Source organism: Nerophis lumbriciformis, linkage group LG16 (genome assembly GCF_033978685.3).
Source record: "Nerophis lumbriciformis linkage group LG16, RoL_Nlum_v2.1, whole genome shotgun sequence".
Taxonomy (NCBI): Eukaryota; Metazoa; Chordata; class Actinopteri; order Syngnathiformes; family Syngnathidae; genus Nerophis; species Nerophis lumbriciformis.
This window is the reverse complement of record NC_084563.2, coordinates 26,332,546-26,347,649: the sequence shown is the minus strand read 5'-3', so window position 1 is coordinate 26,347,649 and position 15,104 is coordinate 26,332,546. Positions and strand designations below refer to the sequence as shown.

At 39.1% G+C, this 15,104-nt stretch overlaps 1 protein-coding gene across 1 annotated transcript in view; it reads left to right on the top strand.

Moving 5' to 3' along the window:
• The window catches only part of qdpra (quinoid dihydropteridine reductase a), a 29,158-nt gene extending 15,310 nt beyond the window's left edge, over positions 1–13,848 (top strand). The window contains exons 5-7 of the mRNA XM_061976894.1: positions 2,649–2,757; positions 4,713–4,796; positions 13,468–13,848. Of these exons, the coding sequence (XP_061832878.1) occupies positions 2,649–2,757; positions 4,713–4,796; positions 13,468–13,570 (296 nt within the window). The 3' untranslated portion in view covers positions 13,571–13,848. The remainder of the gene's footprint in view (positions 1–2,648; positions 2,758–4,712; positions 4,797–13,467) is intronic.
• Positions 13,849–15,104: the final 1,256 nt, after the last annotated feature.

The window sequence follows — 15,104 nt, the reverse complement described above, 5'->3', positions numbered from 1 at the left end:
TATTGCTATTGTACTATTTGTTCAGCTATAGTTACGTTAATAATTAGTAATGTAGCAGCCTAGTTTTGAATGGCAGGGTCCCTGCTATCACATGTTGATAAAAATATAACATTTACATAATAAAAATCAACTACAGGCTTCCCAAATGCTGTAATAAATTAGGCATGATGAGTTGACTTGAAACCGTTTAGTGTTGCACTTTTTATATGTAGAAGAAAAGTTTTGTCATTTTAGTTAATCTAAGCAACAACTTGAGGCATTTTAATGTTGATTAACGTGGGCAGAATTAAAAGGATAAAGCCATTGTTTACAAATTTGGTAAATAAATAACCAAAAAATGTATATTTTGTTGTTTTCTTACTGTACCGAAAATTAACCGAACCGTGACCTCTAAACCGAGGTACGTACCAAACCGAAATTTTTGTGTACCGTTACACCCCTCCTATATGTATATTATTATGTGTTTTCTTTTGTTTATATATACAGTATATATATATATACATATATATTTTTAAGTTGATTCATTATTTTTGTTAGAAAATGTTTGGCTGCGAAAGTCCACCTGATGTTGCGTGACCTCTACAAATCATTCTTTTTATATTGCCATGACAACCCCTTTATCCCATTATTTACAAGTTTGGACACTGCTATGGACCGACGACACTACAAAAACAAACGATGCAATTAGCTCCGCCAGTGACAGTGCGCAGGGATCGAACCTGAGGCCATTGTGCTCCCAGACGTCTGCATCCTCAGGCTAACCTGCGGTCACACCGCCACCTCCTGCTTCATGTTTGACTAAATCGGCTCTCGCAGGGAACGCAAACATCAGAGGGAAGTAGCACCAACTCCCCTTGTTGCCATTGGCTCATTTTATGAGCGTGTCATGGGACGCCACCAGGCGGAATTCTTGAGATTCTTTAGAAATGGGGAGGTACTTACTTACTGCATCCAGTTGCTGAAGCTACAGAACATTCCGTGGGCCTCATTATCACTGCCAGAGTCTCGTATAAAGACACTTTATGTACAAACCCCGTTTCCATATGAGTTGGGAAATTGTGTTGGATGTAAATATAAACGGAATACAATGATTTGCAAATCCTTTTCAACCCATATTCAGTTGAATGCACTACAAAGACAAGATATTTGATGTTCAAACTCATAAACTTAATTTTTTTTTGCAAATAATAATTAACTTAGAATTTCATGGCTGCAACACGTGCCAAAGTCGTTGGGAAAGGGCACGTTCACCACTGTGTTACATGGCCTTTCCTTTTAACAACACTCAGTAATTGTTTGGAAACTGAGGAGACACATTTGTTAAGCTTCTCAGGTGGAATTATTTCCCATTCTTGCTTGATGTACAGCTTAAGTTGTTCAACAGTCCGGGGGTCTCCGTTGTGGTATTTTAGGCTTCATAATGCGCCACACATTTTCAATGGGAGACAGGTCTGGACTACAGGCAGGCCAGTCTAGTACCCGCACTCTTTTACTATGAAGCCACGTTGATGTAACACGTGGCTTGGCATTGTCTTGCTGAAATAAGCAGGGGCGTCCATGGTAACGTTGCTTGGATGGCAACAAATGTTGCTCTAAAACCTGTATGTACCTTTCAGCATTAATGGCGCCTTCACAGATGTGTAAGTTACCCATGTCTTGGGCACTAATACACCCCCATACCATCACAGATGCTGGCTTTTCAACTTTGCGCCTATAACAATCCGGATGGTTCTTTTCCTCTTTGGTCCAGAGGACACTACGTCCACAGTTTCCAAAAACAATTTGAAATGTGGACTCGTCAGACCACAGAACACTTATCCACTTTGTATCAGTCCATCTTAGATGAGCTCAGGCCCAGCGAAGTCGACGGCGTTTCTGGGTGTTGATAAACGGTTTTCGCCTTGCATAAGAGAGTTTTAACTTGCACTTACAGATGTAACGACCAACTGTAGTTACTGACAGTGGGTTTCTGAAGTGTTCCTGAGCCCGTGTGGTGATATCCTTTACACACTGATGTCGCTTATTGATGCAGTACAGCCTGAGGGATCTAAGGTCAAGGGCTTAGCTGCGTACGTGCAGTGATTTCTCCAGATTCTCTGAACCCTTTGATGATATTACGTACCGTAGATGGTGAAATCCCTAAATTCTTTGCAGTAGCTGGTTGAGAAAGGTTTTTCTTAAACTGTTCAACAATTTGCTCACGCATTTGTTGAAAAAGTGGTGACCCTCGCCCCATTCTTGTTTGTGAATGACTGAGCATTTCATGGAATCTACTTTTATACCCAATCATGGCACCCACCTGTTCCCAATTTGCCTGTTCACCTGTGGGATGTTCCAAATAAGTGTTTGATGAGCATTCCTCAACTTTATCAGTATTTATTGCCACCTTTCCCAACTTCTTTGTCACGTGTTGCTGGCATCAAATTCTAAAGTTAATGATTATTTGCAAAAAAAAAAAATGTTTATCAGTTTGAACATCAAATATGTTGTCTTTGTAGCATATTCAACTGAATATGGGTTGAAAATGATTTGCAAATCATTGTATTGCGTTTATATTTACATCTAACACAATTTCCCAACTCATATGGAAACGGGGTTTGTAAAATGAACTGAGTGCGCTAAGTTAAGTTTAATTTGTTCCCCCTCAGGCATGGTAGGGTATGGGATGGCCAAGGCCGCCGTGCACCAGCTGTGTCAAAGTCTGGCCACCAAAAACAGCGGGATGCCTTCAGGAGCCGTGACGGTCGCCATCTTGCCGTAAGTGCTCAAACCTCCATGTCCATCAGCCCATCATGCACTCACAAACCTTAAATAATAGCATTATTTATTTAACTGCTGAGCACAACTGGCATATATGTAAAGAAATGCCAACAAAGTCAGGTTGTAGCATACCAAATCAAACCATATGTCACGGTAGCGCATAGCGGCTTGTAGTGTGACCAGTGGATGCAGAGACGATAGGCGATGTGCCTGTAAAAATAAAATTGATTAACATAAACTCAAGGAGCACAAGCTTGGCTGCCACAGTGGATCCCGGGTGACAAGAACTTGGTCAGGAAAGGCAAAAATACAAAAAGCACACCGCGAACATAAAACAACAAATCAGCGCTGTCTGTAAAGCAACGCTGGCAGGTAAACCCTCCTGGTTGGCTACCAGGGACAGGTGAGCCTGCTGTTTGCCAACCAGAAGCAGGTGGGGAGAACAGCGTTCAGAAGCAGATATAAAACACTGCAGAACATACAAGACCAGGAATTGGGTATAACAAAATAAAAGCACAGGACAGGAAATTACAAACAAAAGTCCAACATATAAAAATTAGGGCTGTTAAAAATTACAAGTTAACTCGTGTGATTGATCCCCCAAAATATCCCATTAATTAGATTAGTCGCGCAATTTATTTTGGTTTATTTGAAATTATTGTTTTATACAATTTTGAGCTCCTTTACAATGACAGTGAATGGTTTATCTAAAACACGGCGTGGGTTGTTATAAGGCCAGTGATTAGGTCGACACAAGTACAACATTTAAATAGGACTATAGATAATATTTTTCCCAGCATATGAGCAAATAGATTACGTACATTAAAAAAATCTTTGCGTATGACACTCTAATTTTGCATTTGTGTCAAAATATTTGGGTCTTTTTTTAGGTTAATTAAAAATTATGTTGGCAAGTAATTCACTGTGATTAATCATGAATAATCCAAATTCAAAAGAGTGATTAATCTTATAAAAAAAAATGCACCATTTATCAGCACTAATTAAAATATATCAAAACAGTCATGACGTCGTTAACGTATGGAAACATTGGCACAGCCAACTTCTGACACTACTTTTTTTTTTTCTTTGTGGCGTCCAAAAAAAGAGACCTATTTGAGGTGAGGTGTTTGATGTGTTCATATGTGGATCACTGAGACATGGACATCAATTTTGATGTGATCAATAATCATCATTGCAACGATGATAACAATCATCACAAGAGGCTCTGTTTAGAAATTCCTACTACACTTGAATGCCACATTCCATGAACCCAGCGAATGAGCTGATGAACTCAGTGGCACGAATGTGTGACACATTGTTGTTTTAGCTGCCTTTTGTGTATCAATGCAAGTCAAATGTATGTATTATTTCTACTGTAGAAAATTATGTCTTTCTAGTATTCACCAGAGATACTTCTCTTGAAAGGTTGCTTAAAGATAAATAAATAATAAAGAGGGCTGCAGACAAAATATTGTTGTTTTGCAAATATTTTGCTGTCCTGGTTTTTGCATAATCATTATGACAGTTTATAATGTTTTTTTTTTTCGAAAAAAATGTCAAGAGGGGTGTATCTGGCCGGTGCCTTGTCTGTGGCTGCATGCTGCACCAACAGCAGCAGCAGCAGCCTGGAGGGCGGCTGTCACATCTGTTTTGTATTAGCCCAATGACTTGCATTTCTGCTTTTCCACGCCAACTGTGGGTCACACAACTCATGCTGAATGAGTGGCTTCTTTTGTCGGCAGCTTTAATGTGTGCCCGCCTCGTGATGCTTAAATACGCTCGCAGGACACAGCATTAAGTACACTTGCACAGTGTAATAAGAGGCTTGTCAAAAAATGTGGCACGAGATGAATAAATGTTGGTATTAAACGAGCTGTGTTTAAAAAAAAATACACAAATGATTGTGTCACAGCCAGCTGCTTGCACTGATTGTCATCTGCCTCCTTTTCCAGCGTTTCCTTGGATACGCCCATGAGCAGGAAGTCCATGCCTGACGCCGACTTCGGCGCGTGGACACCGCTAGAGTACATTGCTGAGTAAGTGCCTTTTTACTCAGTACCTCTGCAAATGTGAGTTATTTCTTAAGCTGTAAGTCTTTGGAATGGAAACGTGTGCATCATTTCTGAAGGAGTGGATTTGCATCCTAATTTGTGATATTTAGCTTCAGTCAAAACAATTGTTTTATATATGTCGATATTAGGGGTGTAACGGTACACAAAAATTTTGGTTCATTTTCGGTACAGTAAGAAAACAACAAAATATACATTTTTGTTGGCTATTTATTTACCAAATGTGTAAACAATGGCTTTATCCTTTTAACATTGGGAACACTATAATAATTCTGCCCACGTTAATCAACATTAAACTGCCTTAAGTTGTTGCTCAGATTAAATAAAATGACAAAACTTTTCTTCTACATATAAAAAGTGCAACATTAAACAGTTTCAAGTCAACTCATCATGCTTAAATTATTACAGCATTTGGGAAGCCTGTAGTTGATTTGTATTATGTAAATGTTATATTTTTATCAACATGTGATAGCAGGGACCCTGCCATTCAAAACTAGGCTGCTCCATTACTAATGATTAATGTAACTATAGCTGAAAAATAGTACAATAGCAATAGGAGAGACTACACACACACGCACACACACCGCAAAATGAGCTAACGTTATGCTAAAAGCTAATTAGCCTTCATCTCAAGCCAGGACTGCGAGCAAGCTGAGCTGCAGTTTAAGTTTCTAGAACGTCAACGGACTCATAGTGATGTTACTAGTAGTTGACTGGGAGGTGTTTACTTTAATTTGGGGAGAGTACGCTGCCTGATGCTCACCTGTTAAACACCTATCTGCTCGACGCTGAAGCACTGACTACATGCGCTCTGAATACGCACGCTGATTTGCTGTTACCGCTTTTTGTGTAACCAATCAGATGGTTGTGTGGGTGGGACAATGCTGGGTGCTGAGACAGAGGCAGAAGAAGCAAAGCAGCTTGTTAAGACTTTAGCTTAGAAACTTGTTCGGTACATCCCCGTACCGAACCGAAACCCCCGTACCGAAACGGTTCAATACAAAACATGTACCGTTACACCCCTAGTCAATATTGATAATTATTTTGATTTTTTATAACCTACCTACCTATGTTATTTCTTACTTTTTCATTTTTAATAAGTTTGCCACCATTTCTATAAAAAAAACAAAAAACTTTTCATACTGTCATTGGGCCGAGGTGTCAAAGTGGTTTTCACTGAGGGCCACATCACAGTTACGTTTGACCCCAGAGTGCCGGTTCTACCAGTGAATACTATTATAACACCCTTTTTTAATGCATTTTATTAGTAGATTTTTTTTTAAACTAAAATGTAAAAAAAACATGGTAAGTTACAATAATGTCACCTCAAAATGTAGTGTATATTACTGTAATGAAAAAACAGTACCGCTGTTTTTATGGTAGAAAAAAAAAAACAGCGGAATTGTTGCAGTTCAACAATTCTACAACTAATTGTTGAACTGCTGTTCTTTTAATTTTTAAAAGAACAGCAGTCCTTCAAGTCTCCAGTTGTAGAAAAACAAAAAGACAAGTTGAAGATAACACATGTAGCATATTCAGTTGCCAGAATTTTACTGTAAAATTTACTTTTTTATTTTATTTTATTTTTTTTAATTTTTTTTTTTTTTTTACTTTTTACGCCGCCATATTTCGAATGTTTCCAGCAAAGGAGATGGCGTAGTCACGTGAGCTGCACATGACTCATCATTGGCTGGTATACTGCCACCTCATGAGATGTAGCCGCAGCATAGCATACATCCAACAAATCAATGACTAAATGAATCGCCAACTATTTTTATAATCGATTTTAATCGATTTAATCGATTAATTGTTGCAGCCCTAAAATACAGTAAAGACATTTTTAAGATAAACAAACACACAGAGAATGTCTGCAACTTGTGGACGACTGAGCTGACAGCTGACAATAAGGTGGTATTTTCTCTTGTAATTATAATTAATTACAACTATTATTAGTTATAATGAATTAAAGTACAGTAAGTTGACAATCTGCCATCTAGTGTCTACTTTTAAATGTGTGTAGTATAAAACATCAATGCAGAGTTTGTATTCCAATTTTTTGTTGGAATCCTGTTCTTTTCAAAGGTTACGTTTACAAGGAACACTTAAAACGCTGACAGCACATTCATGAGATCACAAGTTGATTCAATGTTATTGGAAAGAAACTCAAAACATTGCAGCTTTGTGAAAAAGCTGCCGTTGATTTGGGCATTTTAGGTTGCATCATCACAAAAAATGCTAGCGAAATCTTGGAGGGACTAAACTCCAAGAAAAAGCATATTTAATAACGTTGTCTGGAAGTTTGTTACATGATGAATAGAAATGTTGGTGTTGTTTAAAACAATGAGGTAAGAACAAGACAATAAACCATGAATTGATTAACATGGACCCTGACTTAAACAAGTTGAAAAACTTATTGGGGTGTTACCATTTAGTGGTCAATTGTACGGAATATGTACTGTACTGTACAATCTACTAATAAAAGTCTCAATCACTCAATCAATCATTTAATCAAAACATCTTACAAACCCCGTTTCCATATGAGTTGGGAAATTGTGTTAGATGTAAATATAAACGGAATACAATGATTTGCAAATCCTTTTCAACCCATATTCAATTGAATGCACTACAAAGACAAGATATTTGATGTTCAAACTCATAAACTTTTTTTTTTTTTGCAAATAATAATTAACTTAGAATTTCATGGCTGCAACACGTGCCAAAGTAGTTGGGAAAGGGCATGTTCACCACTCTGTTACATCACCTTTTCTTTTAACAACACTCAGTAAACGATTGGGAACTGAGGAAACTAATTGTTGAAGCTTTGAAAGTGGAGTTATTTCCCATTCTTGTTTTATGTAGAGCTTCAGTCGTTCAACAGTCCGGGGTCTCTCCGCTGTCGTATTTTACGCTTCATAATGCGCCACACATTTTCGATGGGAGACAGGTCTGGACTGCAGGCGAACCAGGAAAGTACCCGCACTCTTTTTTTTTTTACAAAGCCACGTTGTTGTAACACGTGCTGAATGTGGCTTGGCATTGTCTTGCTGAAATAAGCAGGGGTGTCCATGAAAAAGACGGCGCTTAGATGGCAGCATATGTTGTTCCAAAACCTGTATGTACCTTTCAGCATTAATGGTGCCCTTCACAGATGTGTAAGTTACCCATGCCTTGGGCACTAATGCAGCCCTATACCATCACAGATGCTGGCTTTTGAACTTTGCGTCAATAACAGTCTGGATGGTTCGCTTCCCCTTTGGTCCGGATGACACGGTGTCGAATATTTCCAAAAACAATTTGAAATGTAGACTCGTCAGACCACAGAACACTTTTCCACTTTGCATGAGTCCATCTTAGATGATCTTGGGCCCAGAGAAGCCGACGGCGTTTCTGGATGTTGTTGATAAATGGCTTTCGCTTTGCATAGTAGAGCTTTAACTTGCACTTACAGATGTAGCGACCAACTGTATTTAGTGACAGTGGTTTTCTGAAGTGTTCCTGAGCCCATGTGGTGATATCCTTTAGAGATTGATGTCGGTTATTGATACAGTGCCGTCTGAGGGATCGAAGGTCACGGTCATTCAATGTTGGTTTCAGGCCATGCCGCTTACGTGGAGTGATTTCTCCAGATTCTCTGAACCTTTTGATGATATTATGGACCGTAGATGTTGAAATCCCTACATTTCTTGCAATTGCACTTTGAGAAACGTTGTTCTAAACTGTTTGATTATTTGCTCACGCAGTTGTGGACAAAGGGGTGTACCTCGCCCCATCCTTTCATGTGAAAGACTGAGCATTTTTTGGGAAGCTGTTTTTATACCCAATCATGGCACCCACCTGTTCCCAATTAGCCTGTTCACCTGTGGGATGTTCCAAATAAGTCTTTGATGAGCATTCCTCAACTTTATCAGTATTTATTGCCACCTTTCCCAACTTCTTTGTCACGTGTTGCTGGCATCAAATTCTAAAGTTTGATTATTTGCACAAAAAAAAAATGTTCATCAGTTTGAACATCAATTATGTTGTCTTTGTAGCATATTCAACTGAATATGGGTTGAAAATGATTTGCAAATCATTGTATTCCGTTTATATTTACATCTAACACAATTTCCCAACTCATATGGAAACGGGGTTTGTATTTTATGATTTAAATACAGATTTGTGCATCAATAAATGTGTCTTAATTGTGCAAGGGTTGGGCCCGCCTTTCAGACATGTTATCAGATGGGATCAGCGTCTGTGACTGAGGAGACACAAATAGAAACTGCATCTGCATAGCGGGAAATGAAAGGCGGCTACTATCATTCCATCATTTTCCTTTTTATTGCCTCTCTGACCCTGGCACGTGACGAATGTTAGTCGTAAAAAACTGCTGCGCCGACGGTGCCGGTGAGTCGCTGGTGTGGAAAAAAACAAGTGGATGTCATTTGTCAGGTAAAGACGGGAATAATCACTTCTTCTCTCAACAAGAAGCCATCAATACTTTCTGTTTGGTGACGCTGTGGCTGCTTTGGGTGTGGTCTGTATCCGCCAGGGACCATTCATCTGTCCAATAAATTCATTTTAAATCACTGCAAATTCAATATGCTTTGTAGATAACAGCCCTTCAATGTGGCTGATTTGTATCACACACCACTAATGCTTTAATTGTGGCTGACATCAGAGGCCTGATGCCACATTTGCACTCATGTTTATAATCTTTTTCTACAAAACACAAACCAGTGAAGTTGGTACGTTGTGTAATTTGTAAATAAAAACAGAATAGCTCGGGCCCAGCGAAGCCGGCTGTGTTTCTGGGTGTTGTTGATAAATTAAAGTTAAAGTACCAATGATAGTCACACACACACTAGGTGTGGTGAAATTATTCTCTGCATTTGATTGATCACCCGCGATCCCCCTCTGGGAGGTGAGGGGAGCAGTGAGCAGGAGCGGGGGCCACGCCCGGGTATAATTTTTGGTGATTTAACCCCCAATTCCAACCCTTGATGCTGAGTGCCAAGCAGGGAGGTAATGGATCCCATTGTTGTAGTCTTTGGTATGACTCGGCCGGGGTTTGAACTCAGGACCTACCGATCTCAGGGCGGACACTCTAACCACTAGGCCACTGAGCAGCATAAATAGCTTTGGCTTCGCATAATAGAGTTTTAACTTGCACTTACAGATGTAGCGACAAACTGTAGTTACTGACAGTGGTTTTCTGAAGTGTTCCTGAGCCCATGTGGTTATATCCTTTGCACATTGATGTCACTTTTTGATGCAGTACCGCCTGAGGAATTGAAGATATGTAATATCATGGCTTACGTGCAGTGATTTCTCCAGATTCTCTGAATCTTTTGATATTACGGACCGGAGATGGTGAAATCCCTAAATTCCTTGCAATAGCTGGTTGAGAAATGTTGTTCTTAAACAATTTGCTCACGCATTTTTTGAGAAAGTGGTGACCCTCGCCCCATCCTTGTTTGTGAGTGACTGAGCATTTCATGGAATCTACTTTTATACCCAATCATGGCACCCACCTGTTCCGAATTAGCCTGTTCACCTGTGGCATGTTCCAAATAAGTCTTTGATGAGCATTCCTCAACTTTCTCACTCTTTTTTGCCACTTGTGCCAGCTTTTTTGAAACATGTCGCAGGCATCAAATTCCAAATGATCTAATTTTTGCAAAAAATAAAGTTTCTCAGTGTGAACATGAAGTATCTTGTCTTTGCGGTCTATTCAATTGAATATAAGTTGAAAAGGATTTGCAAATCATTGTATTCTCTTTTTATTTACCATTTACACAACGTGACAACTTCACTGTTTTTGGATTTTGTACATGTGTAAGTTGGCCTGTTTATTCTTTGTCCCTGCATTAATTTTTATGATGCTCCTACAGCAAATCTCGTGAACAGTCATAAGATCTTCCCACTTTCAGGGAGTACAAATGTGTCATGTTTTTTTTCAGATGCAAGAATTGTGTGAGTATGGCAGAAATGAGAAGTGTTTTTTGGTTTAAAACCCTTGGATTACACCAGTGCTTCTTAATTATTTTCTGCAACATTTAGAATCTGAAACATGCTGTAGTCGATAAGTTTCCTATTTTTCTCTATTTTCTTGTTATGTGACATTCATCCTCCACTTTTGCCATTTCTAATATAAAGTAGTGTAAAGTTCGTACTTATATCTGTCAGTAGACTCACCATGAAAGCACTAAAACATGTAGTGAGTTTACATTATTCACCCAAAGAAATGTAGTTATTAGAGTTCCGCTTGGACGGTTTTTCACGGGACACATTTCGGGCGTTGTTGCACTAGTGAGCCACGGATGAGGAGATGCTGCTCCGTTATTGATTGAAGTAAAGTCTGAATGTCATTAAAACTAGGGATGTCCGATAATATCGACCGATAAATGCTTTAAAAAGTAATATCGGAAATTATCGGTATCGGTTTCACGATTATCGGTTTCCAAAAGTAAAATTTGTGACTTTCTAAAACGCCGCTGTGCACACGGACGCAGGAAGATGTACAGAGCACCAATTAATCCTTGAAGGCGCTGCCTTTGTGTACTGGCCCAGTAACATAATATCTACGGCTTGACATACTTGGTCAACAGCCATACAGGTCACACTGAGGGTGGCCGTATAAACAACTTTAACACTGTTACAAATATGCGCCACACTGTGAACCCACACCAAACAAGAATGACAAACACATTTCGGGAGAACATCCGCACTGTAACACAACATAAACACAACAGAACAAATACCCAGAACCCCTTGCAGATGCTTGTTTTCAGTCAGAAAAATCTACCTCTCACACGTGATGACAAGGAGAAAAAGAATTAGCCCACTCTTTGAGCTTCATCTGTTGCACAAATAGACTAATAGTCTGGACTGAGTGAAGCTGTTTTATTTATGTTTTGTGCCTTTTTTCTCCATGCACTTTAAAGGATGGCTGTGTTTTCTACTAGTCTAGACTGAAGCAGTTGTATTAATGTTCATGCACTTTAAAGGATGGCTGTGTTTTCTACTAGTCTAGACTGAAGCAGTTTTATTAATGTTCATGTACTTTAAATGATGGCTGTGTTTTCTACTAGTCTAGACTGAAGCAGTTTTATTAATGTTCATGCACTTTAAAGGATGGCTGTGTTATCTACTAGTCTAGACTGAAGCAGTTTTATTAATGTTCATGCACTTTAAAGGATGGCTGTGTTATCTACTAGTCTAGACTGAAGCAGTTTTTTTTATTTTTGTGCCTTTCTTGTTTTTATTTGCACATTTTTGTTACTCATACGAATACGTTTAGAACAGGGCAGATTGAGCCCAGTTTATAGTATACTCTGGACTGAAGCTGTGTGCCTTCATTGTTTTCATAGCTGTTGTTTTGAGGCATGTTTAAAAAAAAAAAAAAATGCACTTTGTGAAAGTCAAAGTACAGTGTTTCCCATAGTTGTAGTGGGTATCAGGATTATTTCAGGGAGAGCATGTCCCAAATTCCAAGCTGCTGTTTTGAGGCATGTTAAAAAAAATAATGCACTTTGTGACTTCAATAATACCGGTAAATATGGCAGTGCCATGTTGGCACTTTTTTCCATAACTTGAGTTGATTTATTTTGGAAAACCTTGTTACATTGTTTATGTCATGTCTGTGTTGATCATGTTTTTGTTTGGCCATGTGCTGTTTGTTTTTTGGACGCTTTTTAGTTCCTGGTTGTTCACTCCCTTGTTTTGTTTCCATGGTTACCCATTAGTTTCACCTGTTCCACATTTGGACTCACACACCTGTCACCAATCATGTCACTGTTATTTAAGCCTGTCTTTTTCTGTTGGTCGGCCTGGCGACATTATCTGCTGTTACCCTTGTCACTCATGCGTTGATTCCATGCCATTGTTCCATGATCGTTTCCATGCTTGTTCCAAGTAAGTTTTTGTTTATTCATGTCACGTTTAGAAGTTCTTTTGTTTCATGTCCTTAGTCTACGTTAAGTGTAAGTTTTTGTTTCATAGTCAAGTTTGTACCTCCGCCTTGTGTGCGCCTTTAGTTTGTTCTTTTTGTTATAGTAAAAATAAATATGTCCTTACCTTCACGCCATGTCCGCTCCAACTTTTATTGCATCTCGGGAAAACAAACCCGCCATAGTCCCCTTCTTGACAGTTAAATGCATCCAGCGGGGCATAACAACAAAATTAGGCATAATAATGTGAAGATGTGTAAAACATCATCTATGAAACATTTTGACCAAAGCACCACCATTACATGTTATGTAGACCACAAGGAAGTTTTTTACATTTAGAAAAAGAAAAAAAAATGAGTCCTTTTAATGCACCTTATAATCCGGTGCGCCTTAAAAAAGAAAAAGATCGAAAGTAGACCATTTCGGCAGTGCGCCTTATAATCCAGTGCGCCCTATGGTCCGGAAAATACGGTAATCAAAACAGTTGGAGCCAATAACGTTGTCACTTGTGAAAGTTTGATGTTTTTATGTCTAACTTATTTTTACACTTGTATGACACCTAACAAGATCACAGGTGTGTTATTCATATTAATGAAGGATCACATTTCATCATTTTGCACTTGTGTGACAGCCAAGTGCCCTCGAGCAAGGCACTTTTTTTAAAGGGGTCCGCCGCCCTGTTTGATCTTCTCTTGGTGTGGTTGCAGAATGTTCTTCAAGTGGGCCTTGGGCACCGACAGGCCGGCATCTGGAAGCCTGATGCAGCTGCTCACCTCCGGAGGGGAAACCCGGGCCGTGGTTGCGCCGTAAAGGACGGCCGAGAGCGCCGCTGTGGCGACAGGAGCCCCAGGAGGCGGGGGGATAAGGACGGCGAGGAGATAGCGATGACGGGGATCATGCAGGTGGTCAGGTGGGTGGGGGCAGGTAATGGGAGTAATACATGGAGGATAATGGCGCCATCTAGCTGTGAGTCATAAAAACACATTACCTTGTGACGTCCTTGTCAAATAAAATGAGCAAAATGGGGTTTTGCTGTACTGGGCCACAACATTAGGTACCCAAATAAAAATGTGCATTTTCCAAAGTCATCTTTTGAGAGGGTTTTAATATATTTATTATTGTGATTGCAATCTTGTAGCTAAATAAGCACAACAAAGTATTAACACACTCCGGAGTGTAGTTAATTCACTTCCATACACTAGAACTGTCATTTATGTCTCTTTAAAGGTAGCCCATCTCCAGGAGCCCTCAAAAGACCGGCGAGTTATTTTTTGTTTGTTTGTTTGTTTTTTCTTAGTTAAACACCAAGATATAGATCTAAATAATTAAGTGAGCACAAATGTTTCTCTGTTGGTAGGAATTATTCTGAAATATTAGATAAAATAACTTTTTGTTTTGTTTTTTTTCATCATGAATATTACATAAGGCGAGCCATATTTCAAAGCTTTGGCAGTGACATTAGTTAGAATTTTTTTCTCACTTAAAAAAAATGTGTATCATTTTACCAATATAAAAAAAAAAACACAAGTAAGAATACAATGCATTATTGGATATAAAAAGTAACTCTTATCTTACTGACAGGATGCAGTACGTCTCCCATAACAATGTGACATCGGACTATGTTAAGGTAACGTGCGGAGTTCCCCAGGGTTCGGTTCTTGGCCCTGCACTCTTTAGTATCGACATGCTGCCGCTAGGCGACATTATACGCAAATACGGTGTTAGCTTTCATTGTTATGCTGATGACACCCAACTCTACATGCCCCTAAAGCTGACCAACGCACCGGATTGTAGTCAGATGGAGGCGTGTCTGAATGAAATTAAACAATGGATGTCCGCTAACTTCTTGCAACTCAACGCCAAGAAAACGGAAATGCTGATTATCGGTTCTGCTAGACACCGACATTTATTTAATAATACCACCTTAACATTTGACAACCAAACAATTACACAAGGCAACTCAGTAAAGAATCTGGGTATTTTCTTCCACCGAACTCTTTAGTCACACATTAAGAGTGTTACTAAAACAACTCTCTCGTTTGAGTCACACATCAAGAGTGTTACTAAAACAGCCTTCTTTCATCACCGTAATAAGGCTAAAATTCGTTCCATTTTGTCCACTAGCGAAGCTGAGATTATTATTCATGCGTTCGTTACGTCTCGTCTCGATTACTATAACGTATTATTTTGGGGTCTCCCTATGTCTAGCATTAAAAGATTACAGTTGGTACAAAATGCGGCTGCTAGACTTTTGACAAGAAAGTTTGATCATATTACACCTATACTGTATATACCTTTTACATACATATATATATATACCTATACTGGCTCACCTGCACTGGCT